Here is a 25,898-nt window from a genome sequence, read left to right as displayed (position 1 = left end):
GGCAGGTCAGAAAGTGAATTAACTGGTTTCAGGTGAAGCAGATCATGTGACATGCTGATTTAATTAAACTGAAGCCCTTTCTTCTCCTCCCTCAGCTGTGCCAACAACTCACTGAGTTACACGACGACACACACGACTCTTCACAACATTAAACCTTGATGGACTGCAGGACCGCTAACGATCAGAAATCCTCCAACAATGCATTGAAACATTGATATCTTAGCACACAAGGTTTATTACATCTCATTCTAAAGCGAAGTGGTGATTCTGCTTTCTGCGGGGGAGAAATACCGGCAGGCAGTGGGTGCCGCCGTCACGTTTGTGAGTGCGGTGGACTTACTTTACAACCTGGCCGAGTAGGAATGTGTCATCCACTGCCTAAAGCCTGTTTTCAAAATAAACATGCGTGACCTGCACAACCTGCAAATATCAAGTTTGGGCTCCAGAAAAAACACAAGTGTGCAAAAACCTCAAAGAAATATTTCAGTAATGAGAATCATAAATTGGAAATAGCAGATTGAAAGAACAGAGGGAACAGGAGAGAGAAGAGTTGTACCTGTTTTATTGTATACCATACCGTCTGTCGTGTCAGGGACAACAGTGAGGACCAGAGCCGTCTTACATGGAAATTTACACCTAAAATATTGTCTGCCTTCTTATCCAGCTTGATATATTGATATATTTAACAGAAATGCCACATAAATCTATACAAGACTCTATGCCATGCATACCAACTGTAACGCACTGAGCCAGAAGCTCACAATGTGTTGCATTCATTATATCACTTTTAACTAAAACATCCATCCACTTATGGATATTCAATGCTGCCTTATCCAATTCAGGGTCGCCAAAGCGCTAACCACTAAACTATTGTGTGCCACACAGCTAAATGCAATGAGAACATTCACTTCGCAAAAAACTACAAGAAACAAAGCATGCCGGGAAAAGTAGTTGCTTGTTTCTTGAAAATCAACGTCTTCTTTCTTTCTGATCGTCTGTCTTTCAGGAATGGGAGTCGGTTTGTTCTTGAATGATAAGCATTAAGAACAGTCTCAGTCCAATTGCCCATAGTATAAATTGGTCAGACCTTAAACCCATTTCAAAAATGAGGATGAATCCCTCATGAGTGAATCGCGGTGTGTCTAAGAGTATGTAATAAATGAACTTTGCACTGAGCTCCAGGCGACAAAAGAAAGGATGAAAGGAAATATCAAGAAGGCATCAACAAAAGCAGCAGAAACCGACACATGTAACCCAGTGACTCAGCACTGTGTGTTGAAGGGTGTTAAGATATCCAATAGTTTTTTTACAATTGCTTTTATTCACTAAAACACGTTGGCTTTTCTGCCATGGCTCAGGCGTGTGTGAGTTTTTATTGACTGTAATTCCATTTTTACAGCTTGTTCTCCATTTCCAATCCCTCTCTTCATTTGTTGTTCACTTCTCACCTGTTTGCTTTGAAATGCCAGAAAGACAGGAGGAATAAAAGGAAATCGATTGACCTTCATGAGGGAGAGAAAAAACGACGGAAGGAGACAATTTGCTCTTTACATTTTCACCTCGGTGCATCAAGTCAAGGGGCAAAATCCTCAGTCAGAAATAATTACTGAAGCTTTAAAACTCACGATCACAAGACAGACTTACACATGTTTTTAATTTGGATATAAGTTGTCATGTGATTTGTCTGTGATTAAACTTGAAAGCGTCGTTTCACGTGACCAACCAGCCTCACAATGAACACAAGGGGGGAAAAAAAACCCTGTAATGACCAAGGTGCAAAAACTGTAAATAACATGTGGCTCAGGGGGATGAACGCCAGGCCTTTGAAGGCAGCCGCCGTTAACCTCTGACCTTTGTACCTCCCTCCTCCCTGTGATGAGAATACAATCTGGCTTTTCTTGGAATTAGGAGACGTGTGGTTCTTTGACAGTGAGGAAGCAAAGGTCTGACTGAATTATATGCAGTCTGTTTACGGATTGGTTAAAAAATGTACCTGATTTTAAAATCACTAATTGATTACGTATTTGGAATATGTAAGTAACAGTAGTAACAAGTGATAATAGGTAAAGGTAAACAACAAGATTGTCCAAGAAAAGTGGAGTTAAACTGCTGCATTTTGATTTACAGTCGGAATATTTGAGTTATCGATGAGTAAAATCGAGCAACTTTCCAAATTATTATTGATCTTAAGGTAATTAATTTGTTGGGCAGTACTTTTGTAGTGCTCCTAATGAGCAGCTGCTGGTTAGATTAGAACCAAGATGGAACAAAGTCACTCAAAGCACGTTTTAAGGGTTTTCACTCTCTCACTCCACGGACGTCTCGCCACAGTCCAGCGCCCTCAAATACGCGATAGACTGGCATAGTCTGGGTCCAGTAAGGGCAATGTCAACATTTGTTTTATTTCAGTTAATAACAAAAAAATAAGCATTGAAGAGAAAAGAAATGGAAGGAAAAATTCAAAAATGTTTAAGTATATGTATGTATATGAATTATAAAAAGTATGGAAATGTATGTTTTAATTCTTGTAGAAATGATGTTTTTTTGGTAATAAATTGTATACCATTGGAATGCCTGATTATTGTAAGGGGCACACGTTAGTGGGATGAACAGCAGAGCTGTGTCCCTTATAAATGTTGCACAATTTAAGAGTAATATAATTGGAAGTGAGTACGTTTCTTAGCGTTATGCATATTTTGGGACTGTTCAGACGCGTGTGACAACTGAATGGCATTTCTGTTCCCAAAAGAAGTACAAGGATTCACCTCGTAGAAACTGCAAAATGCAATCAAATTGGTTGCTGGCATTGAATGCCGCTCCACTTTTCAAAATTAACAACCTACGGCTTTACGTGAACACTCGAGAGCAGTCACTGCTGCACAAGCATACCAAGCTTACTAAAAAGAGAAAGAAAGAAGAAGCGATCAAACGTGTAATTTCCTCTACTATTAGCTGCCCTTTCATGAGTGCAACCATTAAATGTCTCTTTAATGTGATTAATAATGCCAAGACTATTTATACATGTTTTCTTGCTTGTGCTCTTGAATTTTTCTTTAAGTCGCTTCTTCCTCCTTATATCATTATATACGGGCGACATTTGCCTGCAGTCTCTGGCGTGACCCCTTCCCCGCTCTGGAGTTCACACTTCTGGCAGTCTGAAGAAATTGTGTTTGTTGAGGGAGAACTTATAAACGATACGTCATATGGATCACATAGATGATTCACAAATATAGATTTAGTGAACCAAATTTGTGACAAGGACCAACATAGAATGGAATTCACAATAAAACGGGTGTATTAACCTTCATGTGTTCACATGTTTATTACTGTTAAGCCATTTATGGTTATCATCAAATAATAGTCCACAATCCAAATAGGTAATATTTTACATTGTGTTTACATTGTGTCTGCAATACAAATGTGTTTATTTTGTGAGTTCTGGTTGACCTGGCGTCAGATGTGTCTATCACTCTGTCAAGTGCAAGGTTGCAGGTTTGCTCACCCATCAATCCCAGATCCTTGAGCAAGGCACTGAACCTTCAAATGGATGGCTTGCATGGCAGCTGTTTGTACCACAATGTAAATCACTTAGGGTCTACTGAAGCAGTTAAAACACATGGGTGAATTTATCATTCCATCCAATGTCAGCTGTCATTGGCTCACCAGCTGACCCTCACCCTAGTAAAGATAAATTAGAATAGAATACCAGTCAAGGCATAAAGTCACCACCTGTAAATCCGGCTTTCCTGGGGCTTTCTTTCTGGTTTTTTTTTCTGTTCTTTTATTTTTGTCACTCACTCGTGTTTCTTTCTTTTTTTTTTGTCCGATCTCGATTTAATCTAAATGTAAAGTGCCCTGAGACGACTATAGAATGAAGCCTCAATGACTGAAGTCACACCAAAGAAATTACAGAAGTAACAACTACACCTGAGTGTGAGATAAAAGACAGCGGGTGAGAGACAGTGAAGGAGAGGGCAGAGAGGCAGCAGTGGAGAGAAAAATACAGAAGGACAAAAGTAATCAGCAACAACATGCAATCATCTGGGTGACAGTCTGTAGTTGAAGGCTTGCCACTTCAGTGTTGATAAATGAGATGATTGGCACTATACTTGGCGTCCTTTGTTGTCTTCTACCAAGGTATGTGTGTTAATACCCAAGTGCCAGACAAAGTGAGAGTAACTATGAGGTGGAATACTCTTCTGAACACTATCTTTTTAATCCTTTTCAATAATATCCGATGTTATGGACAACAATGCAGTGAACAGAACAGAATCCTCTGGCTAGCTCAGTTGGTAGAGCATGAGACTCGTAATCTGAAGGTAGTGGGTTCATGCCCCACGCTGGCCGCCACCTTCCCGTGGGCTCACCACCCGCAGGAAAGGTTCTTAATGGGTGCAATGTGATCTGGGGGACAGTGCTCAGTCTGCCACCCCCACGAAATAGATAATTGGGAGAAGATGGATGGGTGGATGAACAAAACGGAGTTTATTTGTGCAAATATTTTGATGATCTTCATGTTGCAGTAAATTTCACACAAAGGTGTGTCAGAAACTAAAAAGTAGGTGTGCTCTGCGTGTGTATTAGGATGTTCATTTACACTTCATTCGTATCAAGTACGATTTTGAATTACTTTTCTTGAATAAAACCTTAATTATATTTTTGCCTTTATTCCTACGAGTTACGGGAGGTTGGAGAATTTCCCATGAAGAATTGGGGGAACAGCAATGCACACACTTGGCAGGGAGCCAGTTCATCACATAAAGAAGCAGACAAACACACAAAATGGGCACGAGCTAACAACCCAAGATAAAACCCATGCGGACACATGGAGAACATGCAAAGTCCACACAAACAAGCCTCAGAAACAAACCCGCTTCTTCTCACTATGAGGCGAGAGTGCAAACCACTACTCCACCATGCCGCCCTCAAAATAAAACATAGGTTGCAATGTTACAATTGTGCCTATTCATTTTTTTTTTTTAAGGATGACGTTTAAGAATCAGAAATGTTTGGACAGTAAGAGTCGAGTACTCACAGTGAACTGGGCCGGATCTGACGGCTCTCCTGCTCGCCATCGTTGCTGGTCAGACTGTGCCTCGGGGTTCGACCTTGGCTGCTGCTGCTACTGCTGCTGCTGCTGCTGTTGCAGTTGGTCGTGGAGGAAACGCCTTGTTGTACATCAGTGCCTGCAGTGTTGACAACACTGTTCCTTTTTTCACCTACAAAATAAAGAGACCAAAAGCAAAACTGTCTGCATGAAAAACGGATTGTATCCATGGTGTGTGTATATTCAGCATTTCTTTGAAACAGTGAAGGGTTGGGATTGAGACGTTTTATTCAAAATGGAAATAGGACAAGGGGATGGAGAAAGCCATGATGTCTTTCAGCTCACCTTTCTGGGAATGTGTTGGTGTGTGGAAGAGAGTGAGAGGCCTTTCACTGCAGGATGGGGCTTTGCTCTCAGTGCTTCTCCTCCTCGACTGGTTGAGTTGCATGTTAGTTGAACCGCCTGCAGAATTCGGTACGTCCCTGAATATCTGCACAAACAAGACACTCAGATTTGAGCACAATCAGGCGGGACAATGGCGTATAATAAATTCCCGTTATTAAAAATAGCAGCGCACACCATTCCAAATGTCTAAAAAGGTGCACTGAAGAGGCACAAGCAAAACCTAGGGGAGAAGTGGCACTCGCAGATGCAGCTTCTTCAGCTAATTTAACAAATCCAATAAAGCTGAAGACTAGACTCCAGACAGCAAATTCAATAATGAGTAACAGAATTGCCAATCAAAATCCTCTATGGTAGTAAAAACGTAAAGCAGCAGATGATTCATAAAATATATTCTTGGGATAAACATTAACAATATGTTGTGTGGCTCTGGTCTAATTCAAGAACAGTAAAAAAAAAAAAAAAAAAAAAACCCCACAGCGTACCAAGTTAAATCCGCCCACAAGTAGTTCAACAATTCACATCACCACTTGATTAAAAGCCTCTTTGTGTTGCTATTGTTTGTTTTACACAACTGACTTTGCTCGGCTCTTATTAGCCTCTTATTCACACAGCACATGCTTCTCTGGATTCACACGCAGTTTTAGATCTGCAGCTCAGGTTAGCAGTTTGCTGGCAGGATAACACGAAACATACAAATATTCTAATCGAATCCATGTCACCCCGTTAAAATAACAGATACAATATTTCCATATTGTTTAATCACCCACTGGCAAGGTTTTATTAAAGAGTCAGTGCCACTCTTCCATATCATTTTACTCTAGTTGTTTCAATTTTACACTTGAAGGAGAGACTGCTGCTGTGAACACTAAAGAAAGTAGAGCGTCAGTATTTGCATGCTGATGATTGTTTCCACACCTACTTCTCCAGTCTGTTGAGTAAATGCATGCAGGAATAACAGGTGTGGCATGTGTACTATTTGTCTGCGTCTAATTGTTTCTTTCAGTCTATGACACACAATGCAACTGTCAGCTTGTTGCCATGGTGACATTTGTAAGCAGCTCGGCCTGCCAATAAGCTGCTTTTAACTGCAGAGGAAAGTGGCTTTGAAATGTAAGGCATGTGCAGTTGCAGCAAAGGTGCAAGTGTGTGTCTAACAGGTGGGTCTTCAAATATGATTGTTGTTATAAAGCACAATTGCACAAAGTTAAATCCTCATGGCAAAGCTGAGGGGGATTCCTTTAATGCTCAACTGCCATGCCCTGTTTAAGGTTTGTATTTTGCAGAAACGCCGCCTCTCACTCTCTCATGATGCTCAATGAGGATTTCCACAACAATGTTCTGGAACTTGATGTCCATGATGGCCGCCACCGTCTCCTCCTGAGGGCGAAGCAGAGTAGGTCCGAAGACCACGCCCAGATTGGCTATGGTCATCAGGTTCTGCTGGTGGTGACTGGCCACGCTGTTGAGGAGAGCACAAACAGTTATTGCACATAAAAGAAAAAATTAAAAAAAGCCCTCTACAAATTGCACTTCCCAATATTTTTTATTTTAGATAACAGGGGCCCGTAAGGTGTAAAACTTAGAGAGATGAACTCTGTGGCCCCCATCAGCATTGTTTAGTTTACTACTCACGGCTTTAACAACCTACAATTTTACTGAGGCAACATTTATATGTATCCTTTTAAGACCAGGTGCCACATGTGTGTCAGTTTCCCTCAGGACATAAAACAAATACTAAAACGTCTTCAGGGTGCATCTGCCTTCAAAAGGTGATTTTTTTTTTTTTTTAAAGGTACTGTAAAGTCAAACACACATTTGCAACCCAATGAACCCTTCCCATTACATCAGGAAACAAATGAAACAAACACATAATAAACTTTTTCGTCAGGATACAAATTTTTAATCAAACCTCATCCAAATCTTTCTCAAAGAGTAAAGATAGTATTTATATCAATATTGCTTAGGCTTTCATGGCAATAGCACAGATATCAATGAACAACAGTTAGTGTCGTAGACAGACAAATAGTTGATGAATGGCCAGAGATACGATTGTGAGGCCGTTGAAGAAATGGCTAATATGTTTTAACAATACACGCAAGCCTGTGAAGCTTAAAGGACAAGACACCACCGGGACAGTTCAAACCTCCAAAACTTCACCTGCACATTTTTCCCACCTGCTCCACTGTGCAAACCGTGTTTAGTATTTACTAATGTTTTCACTTAATATATAACACAGCTTCTTTTCTAATTCCCGACCTGAATGCTGTTGTTTGAATGAATACATTGGGTGTGATGTATTAAATCTTATCTCATCCCCACAGAAAGAGACAGACAGCTGAGGTGTGCTGCGATCCATTCATTCTACCTATAAGCCCGCGGTGATGATGATGTCCGTCAGCAGGTTTAATCCACTAAGCCCCAGGTAAATACGCTCAGATCCTCAAAACGGCTGCATATGCGCTTGCTTTCATGCGGCATAAACATGTCTGAAGTCCTATTTGTCACAGATTGTATCATGATGCTGCCGTGGAGGCACGGCCTGATAACCCCGAGGGACTTAGATGTGGGTTTAGACTAAAAAAACACAATGCTCGGCTGTCAGGCGCTTGACAGTAATAATTGTATATGAACCAACAGTGTCATGCCCTGCCCCTGTGTTTCTTTTTAATTTGCTTATGTGCTGCAGCAGCTTGTGGTTATGTAACCTAAAGATATGCAATGTGTTCTTACTCTAGCATTTTCCAACCAATATAATATGAAGTGTTGCATTTTGTTGTCCATAATAGAAAGACAAAAAGGTTTTATAAGATGAGACTTTCCAGAATGTTATAGTCTGTTCATCAGTACGTGCCTGGCAGAAATGTTCTGAAGCAAAACACTGCATTCCAATCAGCTCAAAGGGTGAGATGCATTCAATTATCGACCAATAAGGTCTCATTTAAGCCTTTAAATTAAAATGGAGAATTTTTATTTTTTTTACTTCAAACTTTTGAAGCTTCATTAAGCGTCTTGTTGTATGATATTCTTTTAACAGCACACATTGTTTGATTTCTTATTGAATTTTAAATTAAATTCACTTCCTTTCATAATTCAAGAAATTGAAATTGAAAGGGAAATTCCGTCCAATTTGAACAAAACAGTGAGACATCTTTTGAGCAACAAATCACTGCATTAGCTGTGACTCAGGCATCTACAGAAAAAGCTGTATTTGTCCTTTGACCCCACTTTCCATTGAAGGATAAGTCGGGAAATAGATTTAGCTCAATGGCTGCTGGATGAGTTTCTATTTTCAGTACACAGTGCATTAATGCATGTGGTCAAGAGATTACACGGAGCACTAATCTTTTTCGAGGGATGGATGACAGCAGCAATCAGGCAAAGGAGTATGTTGATGCATTGTACGGACGCGGAGAAGAGGAGAAAAGAAGAATAAAAAGAAAGGAAGTGAGATTCAATGGGGAGGGGGCGTAAATGAATCCAGTCCTGCTTCAAAAGTCTGCATATCTGTAGTTGCAAATGTGTGCCAGCATGTGAGTAGGTTGTACGTCTGCTCACTTGGCGAGGTGTTTCATCAGCAGCTCCAGCATCTGTCTGTTCTTCTCAGGCAATCGATGCACAAGAGCATGAACTTCTGTCACCCGAGCCTCGGGGTTATCCATCTCTGGACAGATCAAAAAAAAAAAAAAAAGCAAGAAAGAAAAAGAAAGATTGTTTTAAGAAACAAAAAGTTGCATTATTTGAGATAGTTTTACATTTTTTTCTCATGACAGTGAGATGATGAGGTGCAACATACAGAAAGGCCAGCGTGGTACTTTAATCACACAGCTACTGCAAAGTGGGAAAGGCGCCATGTCTTAGTAGACAAGCACAGCAGACAGATCTGTTGTTGATGAATTACTATAATAAGTCACGACTGAGGAGCCAGTCAATAGAGAGATGACAGCAGACTCACATTAGATCAACCCTGGGGCCCTGGCTGTCAGCGCCAGGCATTACACCAGCAACAGGCACAACATCTCATATCAAATGCATTTTCTTAATAACTACTAAGGTTTATGCACTCTTGCACACGTACAGAGAGAAAAAAAAAATGCTTGAAACACTGAAAAACAAAAACACATAAGCTGTCACTCACGCAAACATGTGCCAAACACTTCAATATGTGTGTCCACTACGGCTGTCTATTACTTGTTATGCGCACACATTATGCTGGAGCAGACACCCTGCTCTTTTTGCACACTTCTAAGTTAGACAACAGCATAAAGACGGGAATGTTTGTCGATTAATATCACAATTCTTGCTTTGCATTAATTCAATCCAATCAATCCATATACACAAGTTCAACATTAGTTAACACTTATCACATTTCAGAAGAAGAAAAGATGAATATTGCTATGGATTCATCACTGACATAATGTAATGTATTTTGAGTTAACTGTGTAGTCAGATGTGTCTTTATCGTGGATGCTTTTGAGGTGCAGTGTGGTTTTTGGTAAAGTTATGATTGATTCAAAACAGTATAAAATGGAATTGTATGGCCATCGAGCAAAACGTGCAAATCTGAAATCAAATGAACATGTATGTACTTGATGAATGAATGTTTTTTTAAGTAGGAGCTGTATATTTCAATGTATGTAGGCCAGACTTTTGGCCATATCCTTGTCCATTTTCACTATTACAATTTTAATCACTTTTTACAGACAAAACACCGAAATACAAGAATACGACTGAAGTAACATATTACTTTTTAATAAAGAGTATATTTTATTAATCTATACTCAGTCGTGCTGGTTTTCTTTTCATGGTATGTTATATGATAGAGTTTTCAGCTCCTAAAAATTGGAGTTGTATCTGTTTAATGTATTTTGTCAACTCTGGGCTCACATGATTATTTGGTCATGGCTGCTTAGTACAGACTGTACATACACGTGTTAGAAATCAGATAAATCGTGTATCTGACTAAATTAAACGTTATCTTGCAACATCAGGCTTTGAAAACACCAAGAGAAACCCTGTATTTAGTAAAACTCTGATTAGTGCATTTCTTAACCAAAAAGGGATTCGATTCTGCATGGACTTTTACAGAATTCAGCAAGGCAAACGCACAGGCAATCCACATACAGTAAATGAAGCATGTATTACTATAACGGGCTTGCCACGTCTGCAGACTGTCGGCTGATCCTTCAACTCCAGCACCGCCACTTTTTTATAATTCATTATTCATATTTCCTGGCTCCTACAGCATGTGCATTAGATCCCATACCTCATCTTTAGCATGCTGCCCGGGCTCACAGAGCGGCTGGCAATATACGTTGGATGATGCTGTACTGCTTTGCTTTACAGTTTATTGACTGGAAACTTTTGGTTGTATTTTTCCACCAGTCACGCAAGCTGCACTTTACGACCATGTTTGCACAGATGTAGCAAACACTTTGAGAGTACGCCTCAAATATGGAGGCTGCTGCAAGAAGAAGCTACAAACACTAAAACATGGCTGCTTTAAAACACATCCTTAACCCGGAGGCACAGAGGCTCTATGCAGCAAATGTAGTCTTACAGTTGCTGCTTGTGCCAACTGTGAAGAAACTCTCGCAGGGCCTAATTATGGAGGTTATTATTCTCTAGTTTTATATAGATATAAAGTCTGTTTGTGTCATATTCATTTTATTTTTTTTTTGTACCACGTTGATATTAACAGAGACATCAGTGGATAAAATGACTTAGAACACCGTCTGGTCTTTATCACAGACTTGAAAAATTAGTTTTGACAGCACAGCATGTAGACATAAATCCATTCATCTATTAATCATTTAGAACTACCAATTAAATGTACGTCAAATGTATGTTTTTGGATTGTGGGAGGAAGCTGGAGTACCAGGAGAAAACCCACACGCAAACTTGCATCCTCACTGTGAGGCGACTGTACTAGAAAACTCTGAACTCTGTGGCCCGTGTAGTCTACAATCATAGTCTAAAGTTATCATCCACCCATAAATGTAATTCATCAGAAACTTTAACTTGCCTCAGTCAGACTTGGAGCTACAATGAAAAGCATATGGAAAATATGTAGTCGGGTCAGCCCGTATATAAGAATAAATGTTATTTATACAATCGCAGGTGAGAAGGATAAAAAAAGGAATAAAGAAAAAAAAAAAACTCAGCAGTTTCAAGGTAGCCGTCCTCATCAGCACTTATGCCCAGTTCAAGTGAATGCAGGTGACACATATCTTCCCTTCTCTCCTTCTCTTTCTTTCACACTAATCCTTTTCCCACACCATTCCCCCCTTTTTCTTCCAGTCCACGACTGCGGTTTTGTGGCTGAACCTGACACCTAAAATAAAGTTACGTCGAGGCCGTAACTTGAGGAGGAAGGGAGAGGTGATGCGTGAGCTCAGAGTTGGAAGGAGGAGTAGAGGTGAAAGGGAGGAAGAAAAAAAAAAAAAAAGGGAGGAGCTGGTGAACAGAGTTCACATGAGGACGCTATCCTCACATGACGCTGCTGTTGCACAATATTTCACCTTGGCCAAAAGAATACAAAGGCTGACTCATAGACCTGTCTTCCTGTACATTTGAACTCACGCACAAGTTCACAACATGCAAATGCACATGGCTGAGAGGTGACGTTAACACAGAGGCACGCTTAAGTACAATACCTTTATAAATAGGGCTGTGCCAATTATCAACTTATGATTGTTGCTAAATTATATAATTTGATATCTAACCGGAGACTTTAATAGATCTGACTAGCCTTATTTCTCCCATTCTTTCCATTCAGCCACATTATGAAGCCATTTAATGTGATAGAGACAGACTGTCATTATGCGGAGTCCTTTCCTGGCACAGCTCAAGTTTTCTAGAAGATCAACGACCAAAAAACAAGCACATCAGGTCAGTGACACCACCTTTCACTCCAAACTGGACTGAATTACACTACATGGCTTATTAGCTTTCTATAGTAACCCAAAATGTGAAACACTGAGAAAACAAGAACCGAAACAACTTGAAGCCAGGCTAAACAGGCTGAATCAATCTGAAGCAGACCAACCAAGGGCAGATGAAGCCCTTAAGATTCAAACAATCAGAGCTGGCGGATACACATGCAAAGTCTGTACTTCATAGTCTAAATCAATTGGAGATTGCTATCGTTTACTTTGTAGCCTAGCAGCCACACGAGATGAATCACATACACCAAAATGATTTCAGTATCTGCTGGAGGGTTTGCACGATCTGTCTTCAAGACAGCTGTATGTGTGTGTGTGTTCACGTGCGTGTATTTTTAATTAAATTATTTATCCAGACTCCATGATCCACACCCATCAGGTGCTGTCACATGAAAAGAGAAATTTTGCAGCTGCCGTCCGAAGCAACACGTCTCAAAACAAGACGTTTTTCTCTTCCGCATCAACTTCTCAAGCATTTTCCTTTTGAGCTGAGGAATTTGATACACCAAAAAAACACCAAAAAACAAGTCAAAGGAATCACATAAGATGATTAACAGAGCAAATTAACAGTCCTGGAGAGACGATGGGTGTCTAAGCAGGTGAAATATCTATTTGAAATTGTGTGATTCACAGAATCTGCACATTTCTTGTAAACCACATGCTTGTTTCAGAGTGTAAAGTTGTATTTATCTGTAACCAAAGCAACATTTAAACAACCCCAAACCGCCGCCTCAACATACATTTGAGAAGCAAATGAGATGCGTAAAAGGAGAATACTTACTGGCGGCTTTGATGAAGCTCCTCTGATATTGGTATGTCATGAGAGGCGCAGGCAGCATCCTGGAAACACAGCAGACTGAGATGTCAGGTGGAGAATATCAGCTTGGAAAATAGATCAAGAGTTCAGAGTCGGCTGCTTTGCGAAAGAAAGAAAAAAAAAAAATCTATAAATCTCGGATAGTTCTGGATGAGCGCTCTACTAACTATGTTCTTTTCATCTTTTTTTTCCCCTCTCAGTCATGCCTGCTTCCACAGCTGGACAGGATTTTGTTCACTGCTGCCTGATGAGCGTAATGGCTCCTGCTGGCTCTCAATGAGGCCTGGCCTGATGTCTTGATGCTATAAATGAGTCTATGTGTGGTCTGTGAGAGAGTGGACAGCAGGTGTTTCAGTAAATCTCTCCATTAATGTACCATGTGTGAACGTGCACCAACGTGTCCGCGAACGTTTGTGTACTTGAGCTTTTGTGTTGGGCACAATGTATATTCATCAATGTACAGCAGATTGAGCACAGCGTGAACAACACTGCTTCTCCCCTCTTTATTTATTCTTTTTTTTTTTTTTACACGTGTCACGTCATTTCCCTGGCTTTCCACAATCAATATACTTCCTATCATGACAAAATAAAAGAAAGGCTCTTCAGAAACGCATTTGACCATGGGAACATTTGCAATGGGGAAAAGCAACTGTGGGTTAAAACGCAGCTGATAAAGATGTGTGCAGAGAACAACCTTTCCATGGGCGCACAGACTTAAAAAAGCCTGCATAAAAATTTAAAATGTATGAAGCTCGATCGAGGCCAGAAGAAAAATATATGAAGCTATATATGCTTAGTCAAGCATTGTGAGTGAAATGTACAGAAAAGGTCCTGTAATTTTAAGAGAGGAATGCTTCAACGAAATGAAAAGGGTCACTAAATTACAGGTCATTAAAGTCATGTGCACTCAAAGAATAATGTCAAACTTTTATATATATACATAAGCATACAAACCTGAGATAGTGCTTGATAGCACTTGTTATTGTCTTTATCTCCCACTCTGGGTTTTCCAGCTCTACATCAGCACAAGTTTTAGGATCTGGAGCACAAAAAGCACAGCAAAAATGTAATTTGCTATGGATTTTAATAGAGGCATTGATATAAAGATACTTTTCTATGTGTTTCTGTAATTACCCATAGCCAGGCTGAGTAGTCTTTGCACTTTGGAGTTGACGCCAACAATTCTGTATAAGCCCTGCTCATCAATACCTGAAAGAAAAGAAAAAATAAGTATTTATTAATCCTCATGAGTCAGCTGTAAAACTGTAACACCCTCGCAAGTATAACAGATTTTTTAACATTTACAGAACTTTTTCATTCGGGCTTCGATGAAATGCTTTCTTATCTGTGATTTCATAATTGTGCTTATCTATTTAGCTTCTCCTATGTTCCTGTGTTAGTTTAAAATATTTAGCTTCTGATTATTCTATTATTTTTCTATATCTGCAAGTATAAGCTATTCTCATTTGCTGTTTTATTATTCCTCTTTTATTGATTTGTTTTGCCCAACTGCTTCAGGTGTGCATTGGTCACTACATTAATTAGGTTTATGCTATTAATTATATTGCTTGTATGTAAGTCCATGTTTCTGCGATTCAATTCAATTCAGTTTTATTTATATACCACTGATTCGAACAGACACATCTTAACTCAACATATTGAAAAAGAATCAACAATCCCACATGTGCAGTGACGAGGAAAAACTAGATGTTACCGGGAGGAAACCTTGAGTAGAACCATATTCCAGGGTGGAGGCCATCTGCCTCAATCAGAGGTGTGAAAAACGCCTAATTCCATCTTGAGTGGGATGGACCAGTAAAACAGTGCCATAATAACCTTTAAATTTAAACACTAATGTTTGTATTTGTTGTGGTGCAGAGTATAAGCAATAAATGTTAATATTTTTGCGATACCAAACAATTACTACTCGAAATTACTATATTCTCACCTTCTGGTGCAACATACAGTGAAATGTCCGAATAAATAAATAAATATTATTATTTATAATATAAATATTTATATATTTATATTTATCCTTTTTTTATCAATTATTGATGAAACATATTACAGTCTTAAAAGGTGCTATATATGCATTAATCCATCATCTGTAACACTTTATCTGATCCAGGTTAACCAGATGATGGAACAAATCCCAGCCGACTGTGTGTGAAGGCATATTATGTCTTACACATTCGCCTCAAATGCAGCTTTTTATTTGTATTTGGAAAAAGCCCACACATGTGAAGGAAGGAGATGCACATTCTGTACAGAAAGGACCCTGAGATCCCGGACTCATGCCAGGGATCGTTTCACTGTGAAGCAAGAGAGCGATGTGATAAGCACCACGCGGCCAAGTGCTATACGAAAATGATGATTAATAATAACCAACCATGTCAATAAAGTCACCTGCAATTGAATATTTGAAATTAGCACCAAAGTAAGGATTGGTCGTTAAAATTAAGTGCAACACTTGAGTAGACTTAGAAATTTCATGTCACCATAACAGTGACATGTCAGATTATCTGGTGTTAACTAATGTGGTGTCACACACTACAATTAAGCAGCTTATGCAGCGTTTTTCTTTTTTCTTTTTATTGATTTGACATCAGTGAATAACTGCTGTCGAAAACATACAACATGCATTGACCACTGCTCATTATTTTGAGGAAAAAGAGCGAAAGGTTCAGACATATCAACTGTGATGCCTATTTCAATAATGTTAGCTTCACATTACATTAAACTCAAAATAGTATTAAAAGACATCCTTTTCTTGTATTTTATACATGTTCCTACATGAGAAGAATAATCCTGGGAGATCTGGCACACAAGGCCGTCTCAATATAAATGTGTCTTCTGATGCAATGAATAGGTACAGAGTGTGCAGTAATGGATGCTCTCAGTCCCGCAGATAAAAACAAGTAGCGATGTTGTGGACATGTGGACCATTATTACAGCATTTCAAAGAATCTCTCGAGAGCCATGTCCAGATACATCTGAGGATATCATAATGACACTCAGGGGTCATAATACTCAGGGGTCATAAGTTTAAACCCTAACCATTATTTATTTTTCCCTCCCAACAGTGAACCTGCAGCAGCTGGTGCAGTGCATATTAATTTTATGTTTTTGTGCCGTATTAAAGCCTCCGTTGAGTCAACAAGCTGTCGCAGTAGGTTCCATTTAACTATTGTAAATACAACACAATTTCTTATTTGCAATCATCAGATTAATTATAACCCAATAATGTATTTACTGTACATTCAGTTTTGATTTTTAAATCTTTTTATAATAATAATAATAATAATGAATAGGTTTTATATAGCGCTTTTCAGGACACTCAAAGACGCTTTACATTGCATTATTCATTCACTCCATACTCGATGGTGGTCAGCTATGTGTGCAGCCACAGCTGCCCTGGGGCAGACTGACGGAAGTGACGCTGCTTATCTGCGCCATCGACCCCTCCCACCACCACCAACCACTCAGTCTCACACTGCATACACCCAGGCAGTTTGGGGTCCAATGTCTTGCTCAAGGACACTTCGGCATATAGGCAGGCAGAGATGGTAATCGAACTTGCAACCTTTTGATTGGGAGATGACCGCTCTACCAAGCCATGCCCACACCTACATCCATTAGCAAAATCACTATAGTAAGAAGAGCATGTATTGCCAATTAAAGGCCCAGATTTTAAATCAGGCTCGTAATTGACTGTAATTTGTTTTCTCTCTTTAAAAAAAATAATTCTAGATCTTTTCCAGATTGTAGTTTCCATTGTCAACTTATTTTCCTGATGTCATATTTTAGTATTTGAAGTTATATTTCTATTGTATATATTATATATTATATTGTATGTGTTTTATCTTAAAATTCACATTTCATTAATGCCTTTTTCTGGCTGAGAGGTTTCAGATGTGAGCATCTTTAGTCTGTGTTGCTTTTAGAATAAATCCAGTCCTTGTGTGTGTATGTCTTAACTCTTTGTTTTTCTTGTCTAAAATATTTTCAATCACATTTAATTTCAAAGGTAAATATAGATTGATTGATGTCTGAAAAGACTGAATCACATGTTAGTATAACGTGTATTGTGCTGGATGGAAAAGGGCAATATCGACAGAGAAGATAAAAAAAAAAAATAAAGGATGACTGTTAACACTGTACCTCGAGTGTCCACTGCATAGAGAAATTTTTTCATCACATTGAATCCAATGACATCCAGGTGGGCCACTGATGGAGGGGGAGAAAGACAACATGAATATGAACCGACTATTAGTTTTGAAATTTGCTTCATTACACATCGTTCAAATCCTGTTATATCAGAAGAAAAGAAAAACATTATATGCGGCTGAAAGTCAATAACAACCAACATTGCAGCCTTAATCCCCCAATAGACACTCTTTGAAATATGCAATATTCAATGATAAGAATGTAAATATGTGAATATATGAGTTACATGCAGTAAAATGTGTTGAATGCAATTAGTCACACAGTAGTATATAATTTCTAGCTAAAAATAATATGCTCATACAAATTGCTCAGTGGATCTCTGTCGAAGGTTCATAACACACTAGTGAGCACCAGCGCTGTACTGCATAATTTATTACATGCAATTACGTAATAATGACTGAAAATCTAATTACTAATGATACTCACTTCCTTCGGCCTGGTTGTCTTTGTTGAGATTGTACACCTGCAAACGTCAACATTTAGTGATTTACAGTGTGCAGGAGATTTTTATGTTGCATTGATTGACCAACACTTCACATTCAAACCCTTCCTACATACAGCGCCAATGTTTTACGGTTTTGTTTTTTTTCTATTACGCTCAGGATGCTTCCTGACTGCTGCTTGTTTTGTCTGCTCAAGAAAATACACAAAAATTGGCATATTGACTGCTTACCTCAGTCGGCACATTTTTATTAGGTTGAGCCCTGTGTCTACTTTATTGCCAGTGATTTTATTTTATTTCTTAAATTATACTGTGTGAAGCAATTCAGACACACGACATGAAATAACAACGATTGTGTAAACTCTGCTAGACTTAATGTTGTCATGCTATAAAACCTAGCAGAAGCTCAAGGAAACCCCTGGTTGATAGTGAGCTCCAATGCCGGCAACACCTAACTCTGGTAGCTATCTGTGCCTTCCTGCTACAAACTAATCTTTCCTGGAGGCCATGATTTGCAGAACAGTTCGGTCTCCTTTGAGAATTTTCTCAAAATGAAAAGATGAAGAAGGAGGGTAATTGTGTGAGAAGTTACATTGTGAGCCGTGAATTACCAGCTACTTATGTCTTCATGTGATCACTTTTCACTTTAAAGTAGAGCTTTTATCAGCAGTTCTGTTTTTTTGTAAATCATTTACTGTAACTGTTAAATGGTGCTGATCTACCTTTTTTTTCATGTTTAGTCTTAATTTTCCCTTCACACCGACATCTGGTGCGATCGTCAACTGTGAGTTTCCATCAATTATTTAAAGTTTTCAAGTTAATGCAGACTTTTATGTTATGAATACTGTGGCTACACATACTGAAGCATTTGATAACAATTTTAAACTCTGTCACGTGGCTGAAAAGGAGAACAAAGTTACAACAAATACCATCCACGTTTCAGTTCCTAGTTGACATTTCTAAGGAAGCACTCTTCCTCGCCTGTTAATGGGCACACATCTACCATTATAGAGCAGAAACGTTGCTTTTCCTCTCACGATTTTCTGACTTAATATATGCTTTTATATATATATATATATATATATATATATATATATATATATATATATATATATATATATATATATATATATATATAAGCTGTTTTCAACCTTTCAGATTTGGCTCGGTAGGTAATTATATTTATCTGTATTATGGCAAACTCAGAATACTAAGTTATTGTGATTATGAGTTTGCCGTATTGTTACATTTAATAATAATCGTGTACACAGTGATCATCTAAATGCAAAAGTAATGCACCTAAGGGTACAAATAAAACCACCTGAACCTGCATCACGTAGGCTTTACTGGAGTACAGTACAGAAATATACACCATGCGTAACTTAGGGAATGATATTAGAAGCTGTCACATGCAGGATGCAGTAATGGCGCCCTGCTGTCACTTACAGTATAATAATGCGTTTCTGTGTATGGGTTCACATATATATGAGGGTGGGAAGCTGTGCTAATGCTTAAGGTCTTTGCAGCTTTCTTAACGTGGTTTCTTCTGGCTGTGGTCAATGGTAACTTTGTACTGACTGTCAAGTGAAGCCAGCCAGAGAGTAAAGTTGCTACACCAAAGGCAGGAAATAGCTGGGGGCCAAACATGAACATCAACATTTCTTCTTTTATGACAGCTCCCCGGAGCTCAGAAACTGCTTGTCGAAGCTTGCGGTGACTTTATGGATGCGGATTACCTTTGCACATTTGAATGCAGACGTAAGGAGATGTTGGGGCATGAAGAGGTCTGACTGAGCGTGTGGAACGCAGGACTAACTGGGCACGTACAGCCAGAGGGCAAAAAAGCTGCATCTTGAGAAGACATAAAGTGAGTGCTGGAGTGACTGGCTGTCTGTCAGCACTTCTATTAGTGACAAAAAAAATGATCTCTCTCAAACTTATCAGGTGTCCTGAGCGGTTGTTGATGAGCCACAGTTTTAAATGAAGATGCATACGTTTTAAACAATGCAACAAACATTATGTGTGACGTTGGTGATTGTGTTTTTTCTCGCGCAGGTGTTGTCCCTTGCTCTCGTCTAAAATCTTCATCTCTCTCTCTCTCTCTCTCTCTCTCTCTCTCTCTCTCTCTCTCTCTCTCTCTCTCTCTCTCACTCTCTCGTTTGTCTCCGTCACATATGAAGAAACTAGTAACCATGGTAACCCACCGGTTCTCTCCCATCCATGGCCTCCATCCACAACCTGCGGTCTTCTTCTGACAGAGCCTGCATAGTGATCACTCCCGGCCTTCTCATGTGCGCACACACACACACACACACACACACACACACACACACACACACACACACACACACACACACACACACACACACACACACACACACACACACACACACACACACACACACACACACACACACACACACACACACACACACACACACACACACACACAAAAGGAACAATAACTTGTCAGACATCAAAACCAATGAGAGTCTCTCATGAATCATGAAAACCTCACAAATCAGACAAATACTTCAGGTAATAACACATTCCGATAAAAGAAAGAACACCTGTAAGAATAATAATTTATTTCATGTCAACAGCTCCGCCGGATCCCTAAGTGTGTTTTTCAAAGCATTAAAATGATAAATACAAGCGATTAAATATATTCCACCTGAGAGTTTTTTTGCAGTTTGTGTCGTGGACACAGTTGCGTAAAAGAATTTGTGCATGCAAACCTTAAGAGCAGAGTGTCTGCAGGTGCCAGAGGTATGACTTTAGTGCTGCTTTCCAGCAAAGCAAAGCCTCCCCAGCTGAGACTTTTTACCATAAAAGGATCAAAAAAATGAATGATGAATAAAGCCCAAAAATTCATAAGCAAACGAGCAGTCATTTCAATTTGATGTGTGGCATGCACACTCACAACGTCGACACTCACACGTAGCCTCATTAGCCATGTCCGCCCCGGTCTATTATATGTTTCCAATCTGTCCAATGTAGTCACCCTGTCACCGGCAGCACATTCATTTTACGTACGGTGTCACTTCCACCGCACTACAACCACCTCCACACACATAATCTACTCTGTCCTTCGATCATGACTCAGTCCCCTACACACAGCCGCACCGAGAAGCAACTATATATACACATCCTGTGTACTGTGTACTGAGTTCGACTAAGTCTGACTCTCTTGGGGTTATCCGACTTCGCCGAGCCCGACATCTGCCATCCTAATTAGTATCACAAAGCAGGGCCTGATAATACATGGTTTACATTTTTAGCAAAGTGAGAGAGACAGAGGTGTGAATTCATAGACAGAAGTCGGAGTGGTGTAGTGGCTAGCCCGGTTCAAGTCTGGGTTAACAGACAGTTCACCTGTTCTCCCAATGCATGCATGTGTTTTCTATGGGTGCAAAAGCTACTTGAAACGGTCCAAAAACATGCATAATTGGAGAATAATTAGTGACTCTAAAATCGCGTGTTGATGTGAATATGAGCGCGTGCAATTGTCTGTTTGAATTATGATGGCCTCCACCCAGAGTCAACTGGGATCAACAGCCTGTAACCTGTTAGATAAAGCAGAAAAGAAGGTAGATGGGTGGATTTACAAATAATGGTGTGAAATAAAACAGAGATATATGTCTTTACGTATTTGGACTAGATCATGAAAACTATTTTCAAACAAATGCTGAATATTAATATTATACTAATATTGTTTTTAGTATAAGTTATTAGCATTTAGTCTGCACTGATGAAAAAAAAAAATGTTAATGTGTTAGTTATAATGTTCCTGCATGGCTCAACCCCAATTATTCGTCGGATGTATTGATTGCGACATAGAAAACCAAAAGCAGCAAATCAATTGAGTGATTTATAAAAGTTATTTAACTGTAAATCATCAAGTTCCTCTCAGTTTATTTTAGCACTTATCCAAACTACTGCATTCAAAATGAAAACAGATTCTATGAAGCACAGCACCAAAGGTGAACCACAAGGTCACTAGGCATAGAAACACAACCAAATGCATGCAAAGTAACTCATACTGTTTTAGAAACTGTGAAACAAGATGGAAATTTATTTGTGTATGTACTAAACGCATGTGCATTTAAAAAGATTTGCCTTGGTTCCTCCACAGATCTCCTTCATGCCATCAAAATGCAGACAGATCAATACATTCAACCATATCAAGAAGGACATGACAAGACAACAAGGTAATGAGGTGAACTCATTTTAAATCAGGAAGACAGAAATTAGAAATGTGAGGAATGGGTGAGGAGGGCTGTGAAAAGAAGCACCACTATGTCTGAAAAGACAAACCGCATCAATCACTTCAAGTGTATATCAACTGAGCAGCACCCTCATGTGTATGTTAGCTGTAATTACATCATGTGAAACCTCCTAACTGAAATCAGGCTGTGAAATCCATCCACCCGGTCGCTTTTTAGTCCTCTTTGTCCAACCTTGGTTCACAGGACGATGGAGCTGATCCCTGCTGACTGCGGGTGAAGGCAGGATGCAACCACATGTCAGGAGGAAACTGGAACATGTTCACACTGAACTGCTCCAAAACTCGACTGAGAGTCAAAACCAAGGACTTTCTCGCCATGAGGCAACAGTACTGACCACTTCTTCATGTCAACGCCATATCATATAGAAATAAATGGTTGAAACATGTCGAAAATGTACCAACGGGGATATGTTTTTGAGTTGGAGGAATTGACGGCATGCATGTACCTGTCCACAGCCTCCACATCAAAGCAGAACCTTTTCTCTATCGAGTCCGTCTTCCTCCTGGTGCAAGACTTGAGAATGAAGCTCTCCTCCTCCCCCTGAAACAGTAAGAGGGAATACAACATTGTAGTATGATAGTAAAACTTAAATGCACGCAGAACAACATTTAAACCATCAAAGCAGGACGCAGCCTTTTTATTAAGTGTTACAAAGAGAACAATCACACAGTACTGCTGGAGGAACACGATGAGATCATTTTGGATGAAGACTTGTAGTGTGAAATGGGCAACAACACAAATCTCTGCAGGAATCGACGCACAAAGAAGAGGACTAAAAGTAGGGAATAAATATAACTAGGAACGGAGGAGGAAGGGTGTCACAATTCAAAAAAGCAAGTGACACTAGTTCAGTATGAACCACATCACACTTTGTTACTTTAACATACACAAACGGAATGTGACGGATGAAAATCATTGGTTTGGAGCATGAGTATACACTCAACCGCAGATCTAACACCACAATGAATGACTTTTCAGATACCCCTCGCAATGGTGAATATTCACAGCTTGTTAATAAGTGCAGTATGGAAATCAAGTCACAGATTATTCTTTATAATCTCTTGATTGTCTTCTTGCTGCATGCTTAGTCAACATCCATTAATTCAGATCGTTGGAGGCTGGAGCTAAACCCGGCTGACAATGGGTGAAAGCAGAGAACAATCTACAGGAAATATTTAACCTTAAATGCCTGTCTTTAGAGTGTGGGAGGAAACCAGACGGGGGACATGCAAACTCCACACACATTCCGAAAACTTTCTTGCTCTGGTGCCAGAGTGCAAACCATGACACCATTTCACGGCCCACTATTCAACATGCAGGTTTTATAATTCCAACTTTAAATGAAAAATGGCCTCAGCCAGACCATCTGCTCTTCATCATGCCGTGTATCTGTTGTATACTGTATGTTTTTCAGGTCTTTGTGCTTCGTTATGCATCTTCATCCAAAGCTTGCTTGCAATTCAGCTTTGTATTAATCTGGTTGTAGTTGGCGAGGGTTTGGAGACACACTGCTTACTCACAGCATAATTTGCCAAGGCCTACGAAGGATGCTGAGGAAGAAATTGCGCTCACTTGTCAAACCAGCAGCTTCATGTGTGACTGTGTACTGGTGTGAAGTGGTGCTGTGAATCAAAAACGCTCTCAGCCTCGACAACAAGTGTCTGACAAAAGGCTTGACATTTTCAGCTGATGATTCCAAAAACAAATTTTACTTTTTTTTCCCTCTCCTGTCAGAACTTCACTGTGGTAATCCTTCACGCTCTGAGAATGAGGACAAATGGCTGTGTGTATCTTCTTCAGTGAAAAATATATAGGCAGGTTTTGTTTCATCTCCCAAACATACAGAGTTAAAGTGTCTGTTTAATAAGCGACTCACCATTTTACCCCCGGATTTCGGGTCAAACAGAACCATGGTGACCTTCTTAGGCTCGCGATGGTATGTGCAGTAGTATTTCACCCATGTCGATACAAATGAACCTGAGGAGAGAAAAATGCGTTGAGAGGATCAAAAGCAATACCAGCTGGTCAAAGACTCATGCCAGAGAGAAGCACGAGGCATGAATAACAATAACAAGGGTGAATCTTTGTCTTGCATCCTTTAAAGCTGAAAAAGACACAAGCACATAAACACACGCGCTCTCATTTGTGTTTCTGAATGGCACCCTCTGCAATACATACGCTTCTCCTGCACAAACAGGTATCCCTCCATAGTGTGCTGGCTGACACTCTTGTGCTCGTGTGGATTTTCCTTCATCTTCCTCATCAGACTCTCCACCTCTGACCGGGTGCTCTCAAAACGGTTCCTTGTCTGTCAACACAAACACAAATAAGGACAAAACTTGAATCAAATATACGGATACTACTAAGTATGTAACAGCAGACCTTTCACTGTTTCTTGGAGTTGGACTTCAGACAGAAACATCATCAAATGGGCAGTTCAGCGTGTTTTTTTTGCCTTGAATGTTATTTCCAAATCAAGTTACTGCCTTTGAATTTCTCTTCACCTGCAAGACCTGGAGGTTTTTAAGTATTTTCACTTAGACATTGTACTGTGGACATGCTTTTACAATTTAGCAAGTGTTTGAATGATAACACATCAAGAATGTATCCCTGCGAAATAGTTGGCAAATCTTCTGGCTTTTGCTTTATTAATAGCCCGGAGGCTTATGTTTTTTGATGCAAATCCAATAAATTCCCCATCATTTATGCAGAGTCTGAGAGATGATCCACTAAAATAACCTCCATATAAGGTGAAATCGGCCTCACAACTTTTTTGAGCCTTTAAATAGGATATGTTGAAGGTTATTGAGTTCAGTGAATGTCTACTTTCATGAAATCATCCATAACATTAAGACCACCTAACTGATATTGCTTAGTTAACATTATGCTGTCCCTTTAGCAATAAACTGTGACACACTGTATTTTGAGAACATTCTAACAGAACCAGCGTTACTTTTAAAGCCGTTTGAGTTACAGCTCATCTGTCAGCTCGCTGCAGACAGGGCGGCCCTCAGTTCTCACAAAAAAATCTATATCAATGAGCTTTAGTTGCTCATGTTCCTGACATAGTTCCATGCTTAGTGGTAGATACCCACTCAAAGGAACACTGCAAGAGCTGTAGTTTTAGAGATGTTCTGGCCCAGTGGTTCAGTCTTCACAATTTGATTCCTGTTAAACTCACTCAAATTCTTGCACCCTACTATATCCCACCTGCTAACAGGTACTCCAATAAAAAAAATTTTAATAAATAAATAAATCTGTTATTCATCTCACCTATCAGTGGCCATAATGCTTTGGCAAATCACAGCATCATAATATATATGAGATATGTATAATATATTACCAAAATCAGCCGACTTGATCATATGGGTCTGTGTTTCCAAATGTTGTTATGTGATCAAAGCCTGTGTATTGGCCATGATATCATTAAAATGTAATTACGAGCACTAATATTTAGACACCGGCTTCTACTTCTTTTGGTAATTCTCCTCGTAGAAAAAGGTGTTTGCATGACAAAGTTATTCTATGTTGAGTTTCTTATGGTTGCTGTGTTTTCCATCTTAGATCATTCGAAACAACTAGAAAAGAGCATTCACAAACCATCTAATCTGATTCAACAAAAGCATCAAAAAGATGTAATATTTATTTTAAAAAGGAGCCTGTCCAAGCTTTTCTAGAAATCTGGACTAAACATACTGACCGCAAAGCATGCCATGTTTTCCCAGATTAT

The 25,898-nt window shown here is 39.4% G+C and overlaps 1 protein-coding gene across 1 annotated transcript in view; it reads right to left on the bottom strand.

Moving 5' to 3' along the window:
* LOC308121372 (rho GTPase-activating protein 26-like) overlaps positions 1-25,898 on the bottom strand; it is a 77,863-nt gene that overhangs the window by 7,174 nt on the left and 44,791 nt on the right. The window contains exons 8-20 of the mRNA XM_080482570.1: positions 24,347-24,476; positions 24,045-24,145; positions 22,614-22,708; positions 20,084-20,162; positions 17,864-17,900; positions 17,372-17,437; positions 14,345-14,419; positions 14,165-14,249; positions 13,175-13,233; positions 9,008-9,113; positions 6,752-6,911; positions 5,393-5,537; positions 5,036-5,219 (exon numbers count right to left, since the gene is read on the bottom strand). Coding sequence (XP_080338696.1) covers positions 5,036-5,219; positions 5,393-5,537; positions 6,752-6,911; positions 9,008-9,113; positions 13,175-13,233; positions 14,165-14,249; positions 14,345-14,419; positions 17,372-17,437; positions 17,864-17,900; positions 20,084-20,162; positions 22,614-22,708; positions 24,045-24,145; positions 24,347-24,476 — 1,322 coding nt within the window. The remainder of the gene's footprint in view (positions 1-5,035; positions 5,220-5,392; positions 5,538-6,751; positions 6,912-9,007; positions 9,114-13,174; positions 13,234-14,164; positions 14,250-14,344; positions 14,420-17,371; positions 17,438-17,863; positions 17,901-20,083; positions 20,163-22,613; positions 22,709-24,044; positions 24,146-24,346; positions 24,477-25,898) is intronic.

The sequence above is a fragment of the Lipophrys pholis genome (genome assembly GCF_963383615.2).
Source record: "Lipophrys pholis genome assembly, chromosome: 16".
In the NCBI taxonomy this organism is placed as follows: Eukaryota; Metazoa; Chordata; class Actinopteri; order Blenniiformes; family Blenniidae; genus Lipophrys; species Lipophrys pholis.
Note: the sequence above shows the minus strand (reverse complement) of the source record. Positions and strands in the feature narration are given on the sequence as shown.